General features: G+C 45.9%; 1 protein-coding gene across 6 annotated transcripts in view; it reads left to right on the forward strand.

Annotated features, from left to right (window-relative positions):
- The first annotated feature begins 54 nt into the window (after positions 1-54).
- Positions 55-22,844, forward strand: part of LOC110519666 (cyclin-dependent kinase 17-like) — a 105,318-nt gene continuing 82,528 nt past the window's right edge. For all 6 annotated transcript variants that reach the window (XM_036947550.1, XM_036947551.1, XM_036947552.1 and 3 more), the window contains exons 1-2: positions 55-381; positions 19,339-19,492. In XM_036947550.1, the coding sequence (XP_036803445.1) occupies positions 19,363-19,492 (130 nt within the window). In that variant the 5' untranslated portion in view covers positions 55-381; positions 19,339-19,362. The remainder of the gene's footprint in view (positions 382-19,338; positions 19,493-22,844) is intronic.

Genomic DNA, 22,844 nt, shown 5'->3' on the forward strand with positions numbered 1-22,844 from the left:
CCCCCCCCCCCCCCCGCCCCCACCCCCGCCCACACACACACCCTTTGCGGTGTTTTCCGGGATCACACCACTTCCACTTGGGATCCTGGCGATATGGCTGATAATGGAATGGGACCGTGTTATCGTCAGCGCCAAATAGACAAACCCATAGTGTAGCCATTTTAAAATCACTGGTCGAATAGAGCCGTAGAACATATTCTTACATAGTCTAAATAATAATTAGTGATTAAATAGGCCTATAGGTATTCCATAGCCACCTCCTTCACTTGCCACCACGTAAGCTACCACGGTAGCTGCACAAACTTGTCGCAGTGGATAGCATACAATCGTTTGGATTGCCCTATCTACAGGACTGAGTCTCGCGTATTCGGATCTTTTCAGGTTCGTATTGTTACAATGTTGCTTTTCCATGTCTGTGACTGACGTTATTATTTTGTGGCTGAGTTTTGTTAAATGTTGTCACCCGTTAGTTGAAGTTCAACTCACGCTAACCATGACGGGTTAGTGCGAATCGTGGGCTATGATCCTATTGAGATTGCAGTTTTACAGTGGCGTTTAGCAGCAGGATGATATTAATTTATCTGATTTGCCTGCTTAGACGCGCAAGGTGTTGATTCTGTAAGGCTACTAGGAAAGTCAGCCTAACCAGCAGCCTCAGACAGCCTACCATCACTAGCCATAACCTAGTCAACAAAGCAGGTCATGCTATGCGGGCTATTCACCTATCTACACCAACAGTGTTCTATAGGCTACACATGTAGGTTAAGCCAAAAACAGCACAGGAAAGATCAACCAATGGTCAAAATCAAATTTCATTTTGTGCATACCTTCCACATATCTCGACTACTTACTGTTCTCTCTAACTTTTGTATGCCCTGTCATACTCTACCCTTCCGGATGCTCTGTTCCAGGAAAACACGAGGAGAGGGACGGAGTGAAAGGGAAAGGCCGGGGTTCCGAGAATCGCGCTTTAACTCAATATTTCGACCATTGCGTTATCCCTGAGAGCCAGTTCACTAGCCTACTATAGCTAATTGTGATGAAATCTAGTCTTGGCTGGATCTCTGCCATAGAGATAGATGCCTGAAGTCTCTACATGGGCAGTCCGCGAATGGGACAGTGTTGTTTGTTGCACCTTGCATGCATTCCAGAATACATATAAAACAAAAACATAATTAAGATCATGGTCATTTAGTAATACTATAAAATAATCCTGATATGAATGTCTATATTTTTTCTTCACGATCCGGTAAACCGTCCGTGGTGGGAGTATCATTGACCGATGCATTATTGATGTGGTTGTCAATGGATGTCCGGGTTAGAAATAATACGCAGCGATCGTTGCCATCCAGGTTAATAACGGCGTTATAGCCGGTGAAGAAGTGCACCGGACATACGGTATGTTCTTGGTGAGCCGCATAACATATCTGAGGTTATGAGCTTCCCAGGCCTTTTTACATGTCAGAGAAGATGCGCAATTTTTTTTTAATGTTGCATGAAAACTGTTGGCTCATGATTCAAGCAGAATTACATGTGCACTAGTTTCCATCAATAAGTTAAAGTGATTACAGGGAGAAAGCCTGCGAGGTTGTTTTTGTTGATGCAGCCAGGTGTTGAGAGTGGGTAGCCGATATTCAACCTGCTTTCACAGTCCAGTCCACTGTGTAGTGTTGATTCTGGTCACAGAGATTCTGCCTTTGTAATGACATCATCTATTCAATTTCTGTTTCTCACGACTGAGGGGAGTTTATCACATTCCAATCATGCAAATATTTATGCGTTTTTCGCCATGTTCACCACCTCTATTGTCCCGAGTCGACTGCATGAACTCGATTGATTGGTGGCATGAATTCTATTCCTATCTCACCCATGTTGAAACAGAGCGTGACATCTTTTCGATTTCTCATTCAGAAGAAAAACAATGACATAGACTGTTTTGTCCATGCTACTTATAAACCAGTTATGAAACAGTAGGTAGGCTACAATAACCCATGGCTTCTAAGTTTAATGAAGAAGACAGTGTCCATAGAGCCTTAGTCTTCTAATGGGTCCACGGGTCTTCCACTGTGGCCCAGCTGTTTTCCATTTTAAGGGATATAGAAGGAATTAATGTGGTGTTTCTTTCTGTGTACTCTCTTTGACCCCCCCCCTCCTCTCTCTCTCTCTCTCTCTCTCTCTCTCAATACACATCATGTATCTCTCCCCTGCTCACTTTCTTTCCTCTATTCCATACATGTCTGTTTTTGTATTTTTGTACTCTTTTCCTCCCTCTCTCCTCCCTTTTCTCTCTCCTCTTTCCCCTCTTTCTCCTCTTTCCTCCCTCTCTCCTCTTTCCTCCCTCTATCCTATTTTCCTCTCTCTTTCCTATTTTCCTCCCTCTATCCTATTTTCCTCTCTCTTTCCTATTTTCCTCCCTCTATCCTATTTTCTTCCCTCTATCCTATTTTACTCCCTCTATCCTATTTTACTCCCTCTATCCTATTTTCCTCCCTCTATCCTATTTTCCTCCCTCTATCCTATTTTCTTCCCTCTATCCTATTTTACTCCCTCTATCCTATTTTCCTCCCTCTATCCTATTTTCCTCTCTCTTTCCTATTTTCCTCCCTCTATCCTATTTTCCTCCCTCTATCCTATTTTCCTCCCTCTATCCTATTTTCCTCTCTCGTTCCTATTTTCCTCCCTCTATCCTATTTTCCTCCCTCTATCTTATTTTCCTCTCTCTATCCTATTTTTCTTTCTCTATCCTATTTTCCTCACTCTATCCTATTTTCCTCCCTCTATCTTATTTTCCTCTCTCTATCCTATTTTTCTTTCTCTATCCTATTTTCCTCGCTCTATCCTATTTTCCTCCCTCTATCCTATTTTTTCCTCCTGCTATCCTCTTTCCCTGGGAAGATGTGTAGATTAAGAAGGAGGAGAGGAAAGAAACAGATGAGGAGCCCAGAGACCTAATAAAGAGAGTGGGCTGTCTTGCATGTTATCACTATTGTGTGTGTGTGTGTGTGTGTGTGTGTATGTGTGTGTGTGTGTGTATGTCAGTGTGTGTACATCTCTGTGCTTGTGTATCTCAGTGTGTATGTGTGTGTATCTCAGCATGCATGTGTGTGAGTGTTGCTGTGTGTATATGTATGTGTGTTATTATTTGGAAGGAAAGGCCAGGAAAATGGATTCTGTAGTGGGGCAGACTTGTTTACTCATTACTCATGCATCCTCAGTCAGACTGCTGCTCCAAGCAGGACTCTGAGTGGCACTGAGTGCCCATTTCCCCTTTGCCACTAAGCCATATGTGCAGTTGAAGTCGGAAGTTTACATACACTTAGGTTTGAGTCATTAAACTCGTTTTTCAACCACTCCACAAATGTATTGTTAACAAACTATAGTTTTGGCAAGTTGGTTAGGACATCTCCTTTGTGCATGACACAAGTCATTTTTACAGCAAATGTTTACAGACAGATTATTTCACTTATAATTGACTGTATCACAATTCCAGTGGGTCAGAAGTTTACATACACTAAGTTGACTGTGCCTTTAAACAGCTTGGAAAATTACAGAAAATGATGTCATGGTTTTAGAAGCTTGGAGGTGTACCTGTGGATGTCATACCAAACTCAGTGCCTCTTTGCTTGACATCATGAGAAAATCAAAAGAAACCAGCCAAGACCTCAGAAAACAAATGTAGACCTCCACAAGTCTGGTTCATCCTTGGGAGCCATTTCCAAACACCTGAAGGTACCACGTTCATCTGTACAAACAATAGAACACAAGTATAAACATTATGGGATCACGCAGACGTCATACCTCTCAGGAAGGAGACATGTTCTGTCTCCTAGAGATGAACCTACTTTGGTCTGAAACGTGCAAATCAATCACAGAACAACAGCAAAGGACCTTGTGAAGATGCTGGAGGAAACAGGTACAAAAGTATCAATATCCACAGTAAGACGAGTCCTATATTGACTTAACCTGAAAGGCCGCTCAGCAAGGAAGAAGCCACTGCTCCAAAACCACCATAAAATAGCCAGACTACGGTTTGCAGCTGCACATGGGGACAAATATCGTACTTTTTGGAGAAATGTCCTCTGGTCCGATGAAAGAAAAATAGAACTGTTTGGCCATAATGACCATCGTTATGTTTGGAGGAAAAAGGGGGAGGCTTGCAAGCCGAAGAACACCATCCCAACCGTGAAGCATGGGTGTGGCAGCATCATGTTGTGGGGGTGCTTTGCCACAGGAGGAACTGGTGCACTTCATAAAATAGATGGCATCATGAGGATGGAACAATATGTGGATATATTGAAGCAACATCAGTCAGGAAGTTAAAGCTTGGTCGCAAATGGGTCTTCCAAATGGACAATGACCCCAAGCATACTTCCAAAGTTGTGGCAAAATGGCTTAAGGACAACAAAGTCAAGGTATTGGAGTGGCCATCACAAAGCCCTGACCTCAATCCTATAAAAAATTTGTGGGCGGAACTGAAAAAGCGTGTGCGAGCAAGGAGGCCTACAAACCTGACTTAGTTACACCAGCTCTGTCAGGAGGAATGGGCCAAAATGTACCAAACTGATTGTGGGAAGCTTGTGGAAGGCTACACAAAATGTTTGACCCAAGTTAAACAGTTTAATGGCAATGCTACCAAATACTAATTGAGTGTATGTAAACTTCTGACCCACTGGGAATGTGATGAAAGAAATAAAAGCTGAAATAAATCACTCTCTGCTATTATTCTGACATTTCACATTCTTAAAATAAAGTGGTGATCCTAACTGACCTAAGACAGGTCATTTTTACCATGATTACATGTCAGGAACTGTGACAAACTGAGTTTAAATGTATTTGGCTAAGCTGTATGTAAACTTCTGACTTCCACTGTATGTAAACACACGGCTCTGCTCTGCTCTGCTACTGTGTGTGTGTGTGTGTGTGTGTGTGTGTGTGTGTGTGTGTGTGTGTGTGTGTGTGTGTATACATTTGTTTATGGCTGCATGTGGGCGATTCAGTGGAAAAGTCAACCTGAGCATGCCCAAATTAAACCACGTTCATAATTCTTTGTCTATATATTTTCTATATGTTGTCTATATATTGTCTATATGTTGTCTATATATTGTCTATATGTTGTCTATATGTTGTCTATATATTGTCTATATGTTGTCTATATGTTGTCTATATGTTGTCTATATATTGTCTATATATTGTCTATATGTTGTCTATATGTTGTCTATATATTGTCTATATGTTGTCTGTATATTGTCTATATGTTGTCTACATATTGTCTATATATTGTCTATATGTTGTCTATATATTGTCTATATGTTGTCTATATATTGTCTATATGTTGTCTATATATTGTCTACATATTGTCTATATGTTGTCTATATGTTGTCTATATATTGTCTGTATGTTGTCTATATGTTGTCTATTTGTTGTCTATATATTGTCTATATGTCTATATATTGTCTATATATTGTCTATATGTTGTCTATATGTTGTCTATATATTGTCTATATATTGTCTATATATTGTCTATATGTTGTCTATATGTTGTCTATATATTGTCTATATGTTGTCTATATGTTGTCTATATATTGTCTATATATTGTCTATATATTGTCTATATGTTGTCTATATATTGTCTATATATTGTCTATATATTGTCTATATGTTGGAGTTCAGGCTTTATTTGTCATTAAAGTAAGAAAACTGCATGACTTTCGCCCATTTCAGAGTAAGAGGCCAAGTCAAAAAACAATATTTTCAGTCAGTCACAGTTCATGGCTTTTTGAAAGAGCTGACAGAAGTGGTTTCTCCACTCACAGCTGTCCTCCAGCTAGTTATGAAGATGAGATCCTAAAGAAGCAATACATAACCAATTGCTGAGTTTTGTTTGCTAGTTCTTCAGTCTTGTTAAGATATGGGGGGTGATTGGGACACACAATGTACATCATAACGTTTTTTAGGATTTTCTTTTGTAAAACATGCACCTTACATCGGATCATCTTCAAACATTCTCTGTGAAGCTAACTTTCATCAAGGTTTGGGCTTTTCTCTTTTCATTGTCAGTATCCTTAGTCAGAGTTAGGATATTCGTAACATCCATACTGGTTGTAGGATGTGATGGATTTTGAGGAGAGATGGATAGTGTGACTCAGGGAGGGGTTCCGGAATGAGAACACTGAACTCAAGTCCTCTCTCCCTCTCTCTCTCTCTCTGCAGCTCCCTGGCCGTAACCTAGCAACCCCAAAACTGTGTTAGGTAGTTGAAGAAATGTAACACCCAAAACTATATTCTTTTTTGCTTTATTTATCCAGCATGCTAATATGTGGAAGTCCTCCTTCTTGGGTATACACTCCCCACAGGGTGTACTATAGACACACACTTCTTGGGTATACACTCCCCCCAGGGTGTACTATAGACACACACTTATTGGGTATACACTCCCCCCAGGGTGTACTATAGACACACACTTCTTGGGTATACACTCCCCCCAGGGTGTACTATAGACACACACTTCTTGGGTATACACTCCCCCCAGGGTGTACTATAGACACACACTTCTTGGGTATACACTCCCCACAGGGTGTACTATAGACACACACTTCTTGGGTATACACTCCCCCCAGGGTGTACTATAGACACACACTTCTTGGGTATACACTCCCCACAGGGTGTACTATAGACACACACTTCTTGGGTATACACTCCCCCCAGGGTGTACTATAGACACACACTTCTTGGGTATACACTCCCCCCAGGGTGTACTATAGACACACACTTCTTGGGTATACACTCCCCACAGGGTGTACTATAGACACACACTTCTTGGGTATACACTCCCCCCAGGGTGTACTATAGACACACACTTCTTGGGTATACACTCCCCCCAGGGTGTACTATAGACACACACTTCTTGGGTATACACTCCCCACAGGGTGTACTATAGACACACACTTCTTGGGTATACACTCCCCACAGGGTGTACTATAGACACACACTTCTTGGGTATACACTCCCCCAGGGTGTACTATAGACACACACTTCTTGGGTATACACTCCCCCCAGGGTGTACTATAGACACACACTTCTTGGGTATACACTCCCCCCAGGGTGTACTATAGACACACACTTCTTGGGTATACACTCCCCACAGGGTGTACTATAGACACACACTTCTTGGGTATACACTCCCCCCAGGGTGTACTATAGACACACACTTATTGGGTATACACTCCCCCCAGGGTGTACTATAGACACACACTTCTTGGGTATACACTCCCCACAGGGTGTACTATAGACACACACTTCTTGGGTATACACTCCCCACAGGGTGTACTATAGACACACACTTCTTGGGTATACACTCCCCCCAGGGTGTACTATAGACACACACTTCTTGGGTATACACTCCCCCCAGGGTGTACTATAGACACACACTTCTTGGGTATACACTCCCCCCAGGGTGTACTATAGACACACACTTCTTGGGTATACACTCCCCCCAGGGTGTACTATAGACACACACTTCTTGGGTATACACTCCCCCCAGGGTGTACTATAGACACACACATTCAGTGAGAATGTAACATCCATGTTAATGTAACATCCATAATTGCCCGTGTGTATGTTAGAGAAGGAGAGATAGAACATGCAGTATTGGACAGTGGAAAGCCTGTCTTCCTCTATGTATGTTTAGTTACACAGATCTGGTTCCTGATCCCAGAGAGAGTATCTGGTGTCTGATACAGGCAGCTGAGAGCTGGTGTCTGTAGAGCTGGGTAGCTGAACTCTGCTTGTCTGGTCTAGCCGGTCTGGTGAGCCTCCAGTTCTGTTCTGACTGGTCTGACTATTATTGTCCTGTGGATGGTGTGTCTGGTTCTGATGCCTGGCTCAGGCACTTGGGTCTAGTCTGGCTTCTTGGTGCTTGTCTGTCTCTGTGTGCTTTCTCTTGGTCTGGCTCTTATTGGCCTGTTGGTGGTCTGTCTGTCTGCCTGCCTGTCTGCCTGCTTGTCTGTCTGTCTGTCTGTCTGTCTGTCTGTCTGTCTGGCAACTGTAGTCTGCTGGTGACTGATAGTCAGTCTGGAGTCTGCATGCCAGTGGTTCTGGGCCCTGGGTCTTGGCTGTCCCTGATGTTAAGTAGGTGTGTGTCCGTTGGCAATGTGATTGTGTGTGTGTGTGTGTGTGTGTGTTAGTGCGTGTGCGTGTGTATGTGTGTGGGCTGGTAGCTGGTGGTTGGCAGTCGAGTCCTCGGCTCTTGCTTAGCACCGCAGTAGTCTCTGCCAGCTTGAGTGCCAGGCAGAGGAGAGAGAGACAGAGTGAGAGAGAGAAACAGGCAGAGGAGAGATGGATAATGTGACTCAGGGAGGGGTTCCGGAATGAGAACAGTGAATTCTCAAGTCCTTCCTCTCTCTCTCTCTCTCTCTGCCACCTCTGCGCTCCCTGGCCGTAACCTAGCAACCCTAAAACTGTGTTAGGGACTGGAATAAATCAGATGTGTTCCTCTCCTCCCCAGGAGTGACTGATCTAGAACTAGGAGTGAACCCTTACCTCAACGCTAAAACACACTAGACACACACACACACACACACACACACACACACACACACACACACACACACACACACACACACACACACACACACACACACACACACACACACACACACACACACACACACACACCGAGTCAGACTGGGACTGACTGAACCCCAGAAGAGAATCTGTCTGTCTATGCCTCCGTCTATCCCCTCTTTCTCTTCATGTCTTTATTGCCTTCTCCCTTCTCCCTATAGCCCCCCTCTTCACCCTATAGCCCCCCCTTCTCTCTATAGCCCCCCTCTTCATCCCTATAGCACCCCTCTTCTCTCTATAGCCCCCCTCTTCTCTCTATAGCCCCCCACTTCTCTCTATAGCCCCCCACTTCTCTCTATAGCCCCCCTCTTCTCTCTATAGCCCCTCTCTTCTCCCTATAGCCCCCCTCTTCTCTCTATAGCCCCCCTCTTCTCCCTATAGCCCCCCTCTTCTCTCTATAGCCCCCCTCTTCTCTCTATAGCCCCCCTCTTCTCTCTATAGCCCCCCTCTTCTCTCTATAGCCCCCTCTTCTCTCTATTGCCCCCCTCTTCTCTCTATAGCCCCCCTCTTCTCTCTATAGCCCCCCTCTTCTCCCTATAGCCCCCCTCTTCTCTCTATAGCCCCCCTCTTCTCTCTATAGCCCCCCTCTTCTCTCTATAGCCCCCCTCTTCTCTCTATAGCCCCCCTCTTCTCTCTATAGCCCCCCTCTTCTCTCTATAGCCCCCCTCTTCTCTCTATAGCCCCCCTCTTCTCTCTATAGCCCCCCTCTTCTCTCTATAGCCCCCCTCTTCTCTCTATAGCCCCCTCTTCTCTCTATAGCCCCCCTCTTCTCTCTATAGCCCCCTCTTCTCTCTATAGGTCCCCTCTTCTCTCTATAGCCCCCCTCTTTTCTCTATAGTTCCCCTCTTCTCTCTATAGCCCCCCTCTTCTCTCTATAGCCCCCCTCTTCTCTCTATAGCCCCCCTCTTCTCTCTATAGCCCCCTCTTCTCTCTATAGCCCCCCTTCTCTCTATAGCTCCCCTCTTCTCTCTATATCCCCCTCTTCTCTCTATAGTTCCCCTCTTCTCTCTATAGCCCCCTCTTCTCTCTATAGCCCCCCTCTTATCTCTATAGCCCCCCTCTTCTCCCTATAGCCCCCCCTTCTCTCTATAGCCCCTCTCTTCTCTCTATAGCCCCCTCTTCTCTCTATAGCCCCCTCTTCTCTCTATAGCGCCCCTCTTCTCTCTATAGCCCCCCTCTTCTCAATTAAATTCAATTCAATGGGCTTTATTGGCATGGGAAACATATGTTAACATTGCCAAAGCAAGTGAAGTAGAGAATATACAAAAATAAAATAAACATTACAAATGAACAGTAAACATTACACCAAAAGAATAAAGACATTACAAATGTCATTATGTCTATATACAGTGTTGTAACGATGTACAAATGGTTAAAGTACAAAAGGGAAAATAAATAAACATAAATATGGGTTGTATTTACAATGGTGTGTGTTCTTCACTGGTTGCCCTTTTCTTGTGGCAACAGGCCACAAATCTTGCTGCTGTGATGGCACACTGTGGTATTTCACCCAGTAGATATAGGAGTTTTCAAATTCTTTGTGGATCTGTGTAATCTGAGGGAAATATGTCTCTCTAATATGGTCATACATTTGGCAGGAGGTTAAGAATTGCAGCTCAGTTTCCACCTAATTTTGTGGGCAGTGTGCACATAGCCTGTCTTCTCTTGAGAGCCAGGTCTGCCTACGGTGGCCTTTCTCAATAGCAAGGCTATGCTCACTGAGTCTGTACATAGTCAAAGCTTTCCTTAATTTTGGGTCAGTCACAGTGATCAGGTGTTCTGCTACTGTGCACTCTCTGTTTAGGGCCAAATAGCATTCTAGTTTGCTCTGTTTGTTTTGTAAATTATTTCCAATGTGTCAAGTAATTATCTTTTTGTTTTCTCATGATTTGGTTGGGTCTAATTGTGTTGCTGTCCAGGGGCTCTGTGGGGTGTGTTTGTGTTTGTGAACAGAGCCCCAGGACCAGCTTGCTTTGGGGACTCTTCTCCAGGTTAATTTCTCTGTAGGTGATGGCTTTGTTATGGAAGGTTTGGGAATCACTTCCTTTTAGGTGTTTGTAGAATTTAAGGATTTTGATTATTAGCGGATATCGGCCTAATTCTGCTCTGCGTGCATTATTTGGTGTTCTACGTTGTACACAGAGGATATTTTGGTGTTTGTCCCATTTTGTGGATTCTTGGTTGTTGAGCGGACTCCAAGCCTCACAACCATAAAGGGCAATGGGTTCTATAACCGATTCAAGTACTTCTCTCTATAGACCCTCTCTTCTCTCTCTGTCTGTAGGGTTGTACTCAGTGATTTTAGAATCGTAATCAATACCTCTTGAACATAAGTGTGTATGAAGTGGCTTCACTCTAGGGAAATGTATGCCTGCCAGTAGACCTGATACTAACCAGTCAGTAGGCCTGATACTAACCAGTCAGTAGGCCTGATACTAACCCGTCAGTAGGCCTGATACTAACCAGTCAGTAGGCCTGATACTAACCAGTCAGTAGGCCTGATACTAACCCGTCAGTAGGCCTGATACTAACCAGTCAGTAGGCCTGATACTAACCAGTCAGTAGGCCTGATACTAACCCGTCAGTAGGCCTGATACTAACCAGTCAGTAGGCCTGATACTAACCAGTCAGTAGGCCCTATACTAACCAGTCAGTAGGCCTCATACTAACCAGTCAGTAGGCCTCATACTAACCAGTCAGTAGGCCTTATACTAACCAGTCAGTAGGCCTGATACTAACCAGTCAGTAGACCTGATACTAACCAGTCAGTAGGCCTGATACTAACCAGTCAGTAGGCCTGATACTAACCAGTCAGTAGGCCTCATACTAACCAGTCAGTAGGCCTCATGCTAACCAGTCAGTAGGCCTCATACTAACCAGTCAGTAGGCCTCATACTAACCAGTCAGTAGGCCTTATACTAACCAGTCAGTAGGCCTTATACTAACCAGTCAGTAGGCCTTATACTAACCAGTCAGTAGGCCTGATACTAACCAGTCAGTAGGCCTGATACTAACCAGTCAGTAGGCCTGATACTAACCAGTCAGTAGGCCTGATACTAACCAGTCAGTAGGCCTCATACTAACCAGACAGTAGGCCTCATACTAACCAGTCAGTAGGCCTTATACTAACCAGTCAGTAGGCCTCATACTAACCAGTCAGTAGGCCTCATACTAACCAGTCAGTAGGCCTCATACTAACCAGTCAGTAGGCCTCATACTAACCAGTCAGTAGGCCTCATGCTAACCAGTCAGTAGGCCTTATACTAACCAGTCAGTAGGCCTCATGCTAACCAGTCAGTAGGCCTCATACTAACCAGTCAGTAGGCCTCATACTAACCAGTCAGTAGGCCTCATACTAACCAGTCAGTAGGCCTCATACTAACCAGTCAGTAGGCCTCATGCTAACCAGTCAGTAGGCCTTATACTAACCAGTCAGTAGGCCTCATGCTAACCAGTCAGTAGGCCTCATGCTAACCAGTCAGTAGGCCTTATACTAACCAGTCAGTAGGCCTCATACTAACCAGTCAGTAGGCCTCATACTAACCAGTCAGTAGGCCTTATACTAACCAGTGTAACTATAATTTGATTAATCTATGTAATTACACGTTAGCGTAGTATGTACATGCCATTGTGTAGAAATGATCACTTTTACTCACATTTTGCATTTAGTTGGAAAGCCACATTTACGGTGGTAAGTGTACTACGTAGCACAAGGTCGGTTTATTCCATGTAGTGAGTGTAATGCTCACAGGGCCAAACTCTGTGACTGCTAGGCCTCTGTTGTGAGTGAATGTGCTCGTTCAAACTTACAGCCGACTTCAAAGAGCAGTTGAGACTGACTGATCTACAATTACCTTGCATCATAAATAACTACTCAATATTATTTGTAGATCAGTCAGTCACAGTGTACTCATGATACATCACGGTTTTGAAGCTGTCGAATACAGCCAGTGTGTTGGATAACCTGAGTCATGTGGGGTCAGCAGCAGAACATGTCATAGCCCACATTTTCTGGCACACTTCTGCCAAATGCTTCCTGGTACCAAGTCCATCTGGGTGAGATGATGTCATAGCAGGAAGCACAGACCTTATCTGGCAAAGTCGAGCAGCTATAGACTGGTCAGCATCTATAATCTGAGAATGGTTTACATAATATATTAGCTAAAGATAAGAATGTGTACAGGGTATGTGAACATGGGACTTTTTAATATGTCCAAAGGTTTTTGTTCCACAGCTTTGAGTTTTAGGTCTGAAGTGGCAGAGATGGACGTTGTTACAACTACCCAGGCTGGTGTGGAAGCATCCTATTAGACCAGGGGATAGTGCTTGTAACACTCAAACAGTTCCCCATAGGCCACCCCCCCCGAAAAAGGGCGGGGCGTGTTTTCCTCTTCCAATGGTTAATGATATTCACATGGCATCACTGCTCATGGTAATTCAACAGAGATAAGACCAGCCTGGTGAAACCATTCATTATTGTGTGTGTGTGTTTGCATTAGCATGTGTACCCAAAATCGCTTTCTTCTCTTAATTCCTGGATGACGATAGGTCACAGAGTTCACATAGGAAATTTATCCGAACAGCCAATCGTATGCTTATCTCCTTATGGACTCTGGGAAACATGCAAATGAGAGGGTGATTTATTCACTGCAGATAATTCAGAGTTGGATGGACTGAAATAAAAACCTCTTTCTCCCCCTTTCCTTGTCTCTCTCTCTCCGGTAGCCTCAATGGGCAGGCAGACAATACCACATTCTCCTCTTGCTGTGAGAGAGTGTGTATGAATTAGTGTCAAGTTCATCGTGTTTTTTTGTTGTTGCATAGAGTTACATGAATTCAAATTCACATTCATAGCACACGGTTTGTCTTACTGAGTAAGTTTGAAGATCCAGATTCTGATATAGCGTTGTGTGTGAATACGTCTCTGTGAGACATCCATGTGATTCTGATATAGCGTTGTGTGTGAATACGTCTCTGTGAGACATCCATGTGCCTCTATAGCGCTGAAAGACAGACTGAAAGGATGAATGGTTTTTGTTGAAACGTCTAAGGTTGGACACACAAAGAGCAGGGTGCCGAGAGAGAGAGAGAGTCCCGAGCCCTATGGGGCAGGGAAGTGGAGCAGAGACAGAAATACTCAGCCATGGTCGCCTCTCCCTTTAGGCCAGCAGAGAGGAGAGGAGGGGGGGCAGGAACAAGAGACAGATATACTCAGCCATGGTCGCCTCTCCCTTTAGGCCAGCAGAGAGGAGAGGAGGGGGGGCAGGAACAAGAGACAGATATACTCAGCCATGGTCGCCTCTCCCTTTAGGCCAGCAGAGAGGAGAGGAGGGGAGGGGGGGGGCAGGAACAAGAGACAGAAATACTCAGCCATGGTCGCCTCTCCCTTTAGGCCAGCAGAGAGGAGAGGAGGGGAGGGGGGGGGGCAGGAACAAGAGACAGAAATACTCAGCCATGGTCGCCTCTCCCTTTAGGCCAGCAGAGAGGAGAGGAGGGGAGGGGGGGGGGCAGGAACAAGAGACAGAAATACTCAGCCATGGTCGCCTCTCCCTTTAGGCCAGCAGAGAGGACAGGGGGGGGGGGGGGGCAGGAACAAGAGACAGAAATACTCAGCCATGGTCGCCTCTCCCTTTAGGCCAGCAGAGAGGACAGGGGGGGGGGGGCAGGAACAAGAGACAGAAATACTCAGCCATGGTCGCCTCTCCCTTTAGGCCAGCAGAGAGGAGAGGGGGGGGGGGGGGGGGGGGCAGGGAAGTGGAGCAGAGACAGAAATACTCAGCCATGGTCGCCTCTCCCTTTAGGCCAGCAGAGAGGAGAGGAGGGGGGGGGGGGCAGGAACAAGAGACAGAGAAACATAACATACAGATTGAGTGACTCACATACACACACACACACACACACACACACACATGCCAAAGACACACACACTCTATGACTCAAACTCAAAAAGCTTGCACACATATTTTTGGGGGACATATTAATCCCCATACCCAAACACACACTCATAAACACACACCCCATGCACAAAGACACACAGTATACATTCTATATTGTATGTATGCCAGTGATTGTGTTGGATGGATTGGTTGTGTTGAATGCTGTAGTTAATGAGTAGTGTTTATATCATGGCACAGCTGGCTCGGCTGCCATAGAGCCAACAGGGGGTCTCCTCTGCATATAGTCAGGCTTTGTTGGGTTGCTTTCTTTGTGTGTTTGTGGGCTTATGTTTTCCTCATATGTGTGTGTATTTACAGTATCTTGCAAAACTATTCAGATTTATTGTGCTAGAAAGTGGGATTAAAATGGATTTAATTGTCATTTTATTTATGTATTATATTAGGTTAAAATAAAAGTGTTCATTGTTCATTCAGAATTGTTAAAATTGTCATTATTACAAAATGTTATTTACATTTTTCATTTGTAGCACTGGTGCTCCCAACTTAAAAAAGTTAGGAGCACAACATAAAATATAAGAGCACCAGAAAATGTTTTTTTTAAATCGATTGATTGTACCGTAAAAACACATATGTAAAACGGTAAAGACATTTGTCAATTATAAAAAGCTATAATGTTGATACAAATATCTGTAATTGAAATAAATAAAAACATTTGTAGAATGTTAATGCTTTTACATAATGTAGAAACCTACCTTCCTATTGAGATACACTGAAAATTGTGCACTGTCCTTTTAAGAACGTGACGTTTGTGATAATGACATCAGTCATAAAACCCCGCCTTTACTCGATCCCAGGCTGTGTCACAAATGACCTTGACCTGCAGTCCCATAGTGCAACGCACAGTTGGCCCAGCGTCATGCGGGTTAGGGGAGGGTTTAGCAAGTGGGGGCTTTACTTGGTTCGTCTCTCCCCAGCGACTCCAGGCTGACTTCGGTCGTCATTTGAACGGTGTTTCCTCTGACACATTGGTGCGGAAGGCTTCCGGGTTAAGTGGGCGGGTGTTAAGAAGCGCTGCTTGGCGGGTCATGTTTCGGAGGATGCATCACTCGACCTTCGCCTCTCCCGAGCCCGTTGGGGAGTTGCAGCGATGAGACAAGACCGTAATTGGGTATCACGAAATTGGGGAGCAAAAGGGGGTAAACCCCTACCCCCCAAAAAAAAATTTAACCAGGAAGTACCAGTGACTCGCTCAATATGGAAGTGGTCAGATGACACAGATGCTAAGCTACAGGACTGTTTTGTTAGCACAGACTGGTGTTCCGGGATGTTCCGGGATTCATCTGATGGCATTGAGGAGTACATCACAACAGTCACCGGCTTCATCAATAAGTGCATCGATGATGTCATCCCCACAGTGACCATACAGTGAGAGAAAAAAGTATTTGATCCCCTGCTGATTTTCTACGTTTGCCCACTGACAAAGAAATGATCAGTCTATCATTTTAATGGTAGGTTTATTTGAACAGTGAGAGACAGAATAATAACAAAAAAATACAGAAAAAAGCATGGCAAAAATGTTATAAATTGATTTGCATTTTAATGAGATAAATAAGTAGTTGACCCCTCTGCAAAACATGACTTAGTACTTGGTGGCAAAACCCTTGTTGGCAATCAGTCAGACGTTTCTTGTAGTTGGCCACCAGGTTTGCACACATCTCAGGAGGGATTTTGTCCCACTCCTCTTTGCAGATCTTCTCCAAGTCATTAAGGTCTGGAGACTGGCTAGGCCACTCCAGGACCTTAATGTGCTTCTTCTTGAGCCAATCCTTTGTACCCTTGCCCGTGTGTTTTGGGTCATTGTCATGCTGGAATACCTATCCACGACCCATTTTCAATGCCCTGTCTGAGGGAAGGAGGTTCTCACCCAAGATTTGACGGTACATGGCCCCGTCCATCGCCCCTTTGATGCAGTGAAGTTGTCCTGTCCCCTTAGCAGAAAAACACCCCCAAAGCATAATTTTTTCCACCTCCATGTTTGACAGTGGGGATGATGTTCTTGGGGTCATAGGCAGCATTCCTCCTCCTCCAAACACGGCGAGTTGAGTTGATGATTAAGAGCTCCATTTTGGTCTCGTCTGACCACAACACTTTCACCCAGTTGTCCTCTGAATCATTCAGATGTTCATTGGCAAACTTCAGACGGGCATGTATATGTGGTTTCTTGAGCAGGAGGACCTTGCGGGCGCTGCAAGATTTAGTGTGTTACCAATTGTTTTCTTGGTGACTATGGTCCTAGCTGCCTTGAGATCATTGACAAGATCCTCCCGTGTAGTTCTGGGTTGATTCCTCACCGTTCTCATGATCATTGCAACTCCACGAGGTGAGATCTTGCATGGGAGCCCCAGGCCGAGGGAGATTGACAGTTATTTTGTGTTTCTTCCATTTGCGAATAATCGCACCAACTGTTGTCACCTTCTCACCAAGCTGCTTGGCGATGGTCTTGTAGCCCATTCCAGCCTTGTGTAGGTCTACAATCTTGTCCCTGACATCCTTGGAGAGCTCTTTGGTCTTGGCCATGGTGGAGAGTTTGGAATCTGATTGATTGCTTCTGTGGACAGGTGTCTTTTATACAGGTAACAAACTGAGATTAATAGATTAATAGTGTGCTCCTAATCTCAGCTCATTACCTGCATAAACGACACCTGGGAGCCAGAAATCTTTCTGATTGAGAGGGGGTCAAATACTTATTTCCCTCATTAAAATGCAAATACATTTTTGACATGCGTACAAAATCAGCAGGGGATCAAATATTTTTTTCTCTCACTGTATGTACATATTCCAACCAGAAGCCATGGATTACAGGCAACATCTGCACTGAGCTAAATGGTAAAGCTGCCTTTTTTCAAGGAGCAGGACACTAACCCGGACGCTTACAAGATATCCTGCTATGCCCTCTGACGAACCATCAAACAGGCAAAGCATCAATACAGGACTAAGATTGAATCCTACTACACCGGCTTTGACGCTCGTCGGGCTTGCAAAGTATGATGGACCACAAAATGAATCCCAGCCAGTAGCTGCCCAGTGACATGAGCCTACCAGATGAGCTAAATGACTTCTATGCGCTTCAAGGCAAGCAACACTGAAGCATGCATGAGCGCACCAGCTGTTCCGGCCAACCTTGTGATCACGCTCTCCGTAGCCGATGTGAGTAAGACCTTTAAACAGGTCAAGATTCACAAGGTTGCAGGGCCAGAAAGATTACCAAGACGTGTACACAGAGCATGCGTTGACCAACTGGCAAGTGTGTTCACTGACAGTTTCAACCTGTAAGGTCTACTACACCTGTTGTATTCAGCATTTCACTGTACGGTCTACTACACCTGTTGTATTCAGCATTTCACTGTGAGGTCTACTACACCTGTTGTATTTTGCACATGTGACAAATAACGGCCGTGAGTAGTTTTAGAATGGCCAGCGACATGCTTTATGAAGGTAAAATGCGACCCCCCCCCCCCCCCCCCCAATCCACCATGGGAAGAGAAACAGTGCTCTGGTAATATGGGATCTTTTGAACAGTTTCGAGCTAGAATCAAGCACTTTCTGCTGTAGTAATGAGGCTTCTGGTGCAGCCATGTAGTGATGAGGCTTCTGGTGCAGCCATGTAGTAATGAGGCTTCTGGTGCAGCCATGTAGTAATGAGGCTTCTGGTGCAGCCATGTAGTGATGAGGCTTCTGGTGCAGCCATGTAGTAATGAGGCTTCTGGTGCAGCCATGTAGTAATGAGGCTTCTGGTGCAGCCATGTAGTAATGATGCTTCTGGTGCAGCCATGTAGTAATGAGGCTTCTGGTGCAGCCATGTAGTAATGATGCTTCTGGTGCAGCCATGTAGTAATGAGGCTTCTGGTGCAGCCATGTAGTAATGAGGCTTCTGGTGCAGCCATGTAGTAATGAGGCTTCTGGTGCAGCCATGTAGTAATGAGGCTTCTGGTGCAGCCATGTAGTAATGAGGCTTCTGGTGCAGCCATGTAGTAATGAGGCTTCTGGTGCAGCCATGTAGTAATGAGGCTTCTGGTGCAGCCATGTAGTAATGAGGCTTCTGGTGCAGCCATGTAGTAATGAGGCTTCTGGTGCAGCCATGTAGTAATGAGGCTTCTGGTGCAGCCATGTAGTAATGAGGCTTCTGGTGCAGCCATGTAGTAATGATGCTTCTGGTGCAGCCATGTAGTAATGAGGCTTCTGGTGCAGCCATGTAGTAATGAGGCTTCTGGTGCAGCCATGTAGTAATGAGGCTTCTGGTGCAGCCATGTAGTAATGATGCTTCTGGTGCAGCCATGTAGTAATGAGGCTTCTGGTGCAGCCATGTAGTAATGAGGCTTCTGGTGCAGCCATGTAGTAATGAGGCTTCTGGTGCAGCCATGTAGTAATGAGGCTTCTGGTGCAGCCATGTAGTAATGAGGCTTCTGGTGCAGCCATGTAGTAATGAGGCTTCTGGTGCAGCCATGTAATAATGAGGCTTCTGGTGCAGCCATGTAGTAATGAGGCTTCTGGTGCAGCCATGAGGCGAATGAATCTGCGCTCGGGATCAACGGTGCAGTGAAACATCACTACAACAATTATTATCTGGGGGAGTTATTTTCCCAGGGTGCACTGGTGCTCCTACATGAAAACTCCAAAATGGTTGCACTTTAGAACTCTGAATACAGTGCAGGTCCCGTATGAGAATCTGAATGTATTATTAATGATGATGACGGTGAAGACGATGACTTCAAGTAGATTTGAGGATTGAGTGTGTTATTATTGTGTCTCTCTCCACTAGGCCGTGGGCCCCTGGCTGTGTGAGATGGACAGGATGAAGATCATCAAGCGGAGGCTGTCCATGTCTCTCCGCAGCACCCGGCCCGTAGACGACTCCCTGTCTGAACTGGCCGAGCAGATGACTCTGGACGAGCCCTCTGCAGCCAGAGAAAACGGTGAGACACACACACACACACGCGCTCACACGCACGCACACACACACACACACACACACACACACACACACACACACACACACACACACACACACACACACACACACACACACACACACACGCGCGCGCACACACACACACACACACACGCGTGCGCACACACACACACACGCGCGTGCACACACGCGCGCACACACACACACACGTGCGCACACGCACACACGCACACACACACGCGCGCACACACACACACACACACACACACACACACGCGCACACACACACAAATACATTTACTAATACGCACAAAGGGGACATAAACCGACAAAATTGTGAACACTCCTGCATGTTTGGCAGAGATGGAACGGACTGCACTACACCCTAACACCTTCCTCACCCTCATCTTCATCGTCATCATCCTCAATGTGCATTGGGTTGGGAGTGGTGTGGAGTGGTGAGGGGAGGGGGATGTATTGGAAGCCAGTCATTGCTATCTGACCAGTGTACTCCTAGTTAGGAGCATTTACAGAACAGTGGTGGTGATTGCTTTGTGTTACAGTGATACATGCAGCTCATCAGTCAGTCAGGCTGAGCAGATTGTACTGTATTGATAAGGACTCATCCCTGCAGACTGCCTCTGTCTGGCCCTATCCCATCCTGCAGGAGTCAGCACTCATCAGAGTGAAAGTAGGACGGTACTGCACTCAGCTGGGGATGTGGTGTCTTATACCACCTGCTGGGGAGACATCAGTACTGCAGGTCATTGCGGTCAGTGTTGTGGGCTGCTTCACCTGTGTGTGTGTGTGTGTGTGTGTGTGTGTGTGTGTGTGTGTGTGTGTCTCCTCGCTACAGACCAAAAGCAGGTCAGAACACAGAGCATCAGCTGTTCCAGAGAGGGATAATCGTTACAACACTGTATATAGACATAATATGACATTTGAAATGTCATTATTCTTTTGGAGCTTCTGTGAGTGTAATGGGGAGGGGGGGGGGTGGTCAGAAAAAGGAGGAGGAAGAAGAAGGCAGCAAGTCATTCATCTAGAATTTAGATGATTGTATTATTGATACTGTCTCTCTAGCAATAATGTTATCATTTAGGATGCAGTTCGGAGGCTCCTCTGCCCAGACATCATATCTCTCTCTGCTGCTACCTTCTTCATTCCATAGCAGCACTACCTACATCACTTTCACTCCTATTTTTACCTCCCTCTCTCCTTCTCTCTCGTCATCCCGTCCGTCTCTATTATCCAGGGTTATGACAGTTAACTTCCTGAGGGACATGAGACAGAGTGAGGGAGGGTGTGAGAGAGCCCTCTTTCTCTCTCTCTCCCTCTTTCTCTCTCGCTCTCTCTCTCTCTCCCTCTTTCTCTTTCTTTCTCGCTCTCTCTCTCTACCTCTTTCTCTCTCTCTCTCTCTCTCTCTCCCTCTTTCTCTTTCTCTCTCGCTCTCTCTCTCTCTCTCTCTCTCCCACTTTCTCCCTCTTTCGCCCTCTCCCTCCTCTCTCTCTCCCTCTCCCTCTCCCTCTTTCTCTCTCTCCCTCTCTCTTTCTCTCCCTCTCCCTTTCTCTCTCTCTCTCTCTCTCTCTCTCTCTCTCTCTCCCTCTGTCACTCAGTCACTCTCTCTATGTCACTCTCCCTCTCATTCTCCCTCCCTCCCTCCCTCCCTCCCTCCCTCCCTCCCTCCCTCCCTCCCTCTTTCTTTATGTACCTGTCAACATGTTAGAAAGCTCCAACACTGAATCTGTTGTAAATGTTCACCCAATCTGCCATGGTGTTAATTGGACTCACAGACAGTCTGAGTGCTCACCGCTCTAACGGCTGATCTGGGATGTGTTCTCTCGCCCTGCTCAAACAGGCTTCAGATCTGGCTCAGTGGAGTACAGGCTGTTCTAGGAACAGTGATAACAGTGAATGCTTAGAGTCAGGGATAAATTGGGCCAATGCAGAGGGAAATCAAAGCCCTGGTTTAAGGGTATATTTAGGGGTTTAAGAAGCAGAGGAATTAGGGATGAATTGAAAAAGAGCAGACACCCACACAGTTCTTTTTTGGTTGTTGAGTTTTTTCATCTCCATCCTCATTGGTCATTGGTCCACCCACAGCATGATAAGTATATAGTTGTTAGTGCACTCTCTCAGCATTGATGTAGTGGTAAAGAAATAGGTGGGTAAACTCTGATCGCCGGTCGTGGTGAAAAGAGTAACACTCCCTATACTGTCAATGCATTTTTTCACAAAAGGTGGGTAAACTGTGTTTACTTGCGTTTACCCACCACTATACTACTGGTTCCCAGTGGTCAGTTGGTTGATTGCCTCTGCCATTTCATCAATGGATGTCCCTCAGTCTGTCTCTGCCTGTCCCATCCCCTGCCTGTATTTGCTTGCTGTGTTCTTTGTCCCCTCTTCATCAGATTGTACCTGTCACTGTCCATCTGTCTGTCCTTAGCAGTCCACGCCTGTCTCCTTGAGGCCTCTCTTCCTCCATGCTCTGCCTGTCTCCTTGGGGCCTCTCTTCCTCCATGCTCTGCCTGTCTCCTTGGGGCCTCTCTTCCTCCATGCGCTGCCTGTCTCCTTGGGGCCTCTCTTCCTCCATGCTCTGCCTGTCTCCTTGGGGCCTGTCTTCCTCCATGCTCTGCCTGTCTCCTTGGGGCCTCTCTTCCTCCATGCTCTGCCTGTCTCCTTGGGGCCTCTCTTCCACCATGCTCTGCCTGTCTCCTTGGGGCCTCTCTTCCTCCATGCGCTGCCTGTCTCCTTGGGGCCTCTCTTCCTCCATGCTCTGCCTGTCTCCTTGGGGCCTGTCTTCCTCCATGCTCTGCCTGTCTCCTTGGGGCCTCTCTTCCTCCATGCTCTGCCTGTCTCCTTGGGGCCTCTCTTCCTCCATGCTCTGCCTGTCTCCATATCTCTGTTGTCAGCTCCCTCTACTAACATGACTACTGCTTCTGTCCATATCTCTGCTGTCAGTCAGCTCCCTCTGCTATCATGACTACTGCTTCTGTCCATATCTCTGCTGTCAGCTCCTTCTGCCTGGTCTTTATCTGTCCCCTCTTTTATCCCTTTCTCTCCCTCTTCTCTCATTTTCTTCTTGTCCTCCCTTCCTCCTCCCTCTCCCTCCTCCCTTCCCTCTCTCCCTCCTCCCTCTCCCTCCTCCCTTCTCTCTCTCCCTCCTCCCTCTCCCTCCTCCCTTCCCTCTCTCCCTCATCCCTCCCTCTCCCTCCTCCCTCTCTCTCTACCCTTCCATCTCCCTCCTCCCTTCCCTCTCTCCCTCCTCCCTCTCCCTCCTCCCTTCCCTCTCTCTCTCAACCCTCTCCCTACTCCCTTCCCTCTCCCTCCTCCTTCTCCCTCCCTCCTCCCTTCCC

This window comes from Oncorhynchus mykiss, chromosome 16 (assembly GCF_013265735.2).
Source record: "Oncorhynchus mykiss isolate Arlee chromosome 16, USDA_OmykA_1.1, whole genome shotgun sequence".
In the NCBI taxonomy this organism is placed as follows: domain Eukaryota; kingdom Metazoa; phylum Chordata; class Actinopteri; order Salmoniformes; family Salmonidae; genus Oncorhynchus; species Oncorhynchus mykiss.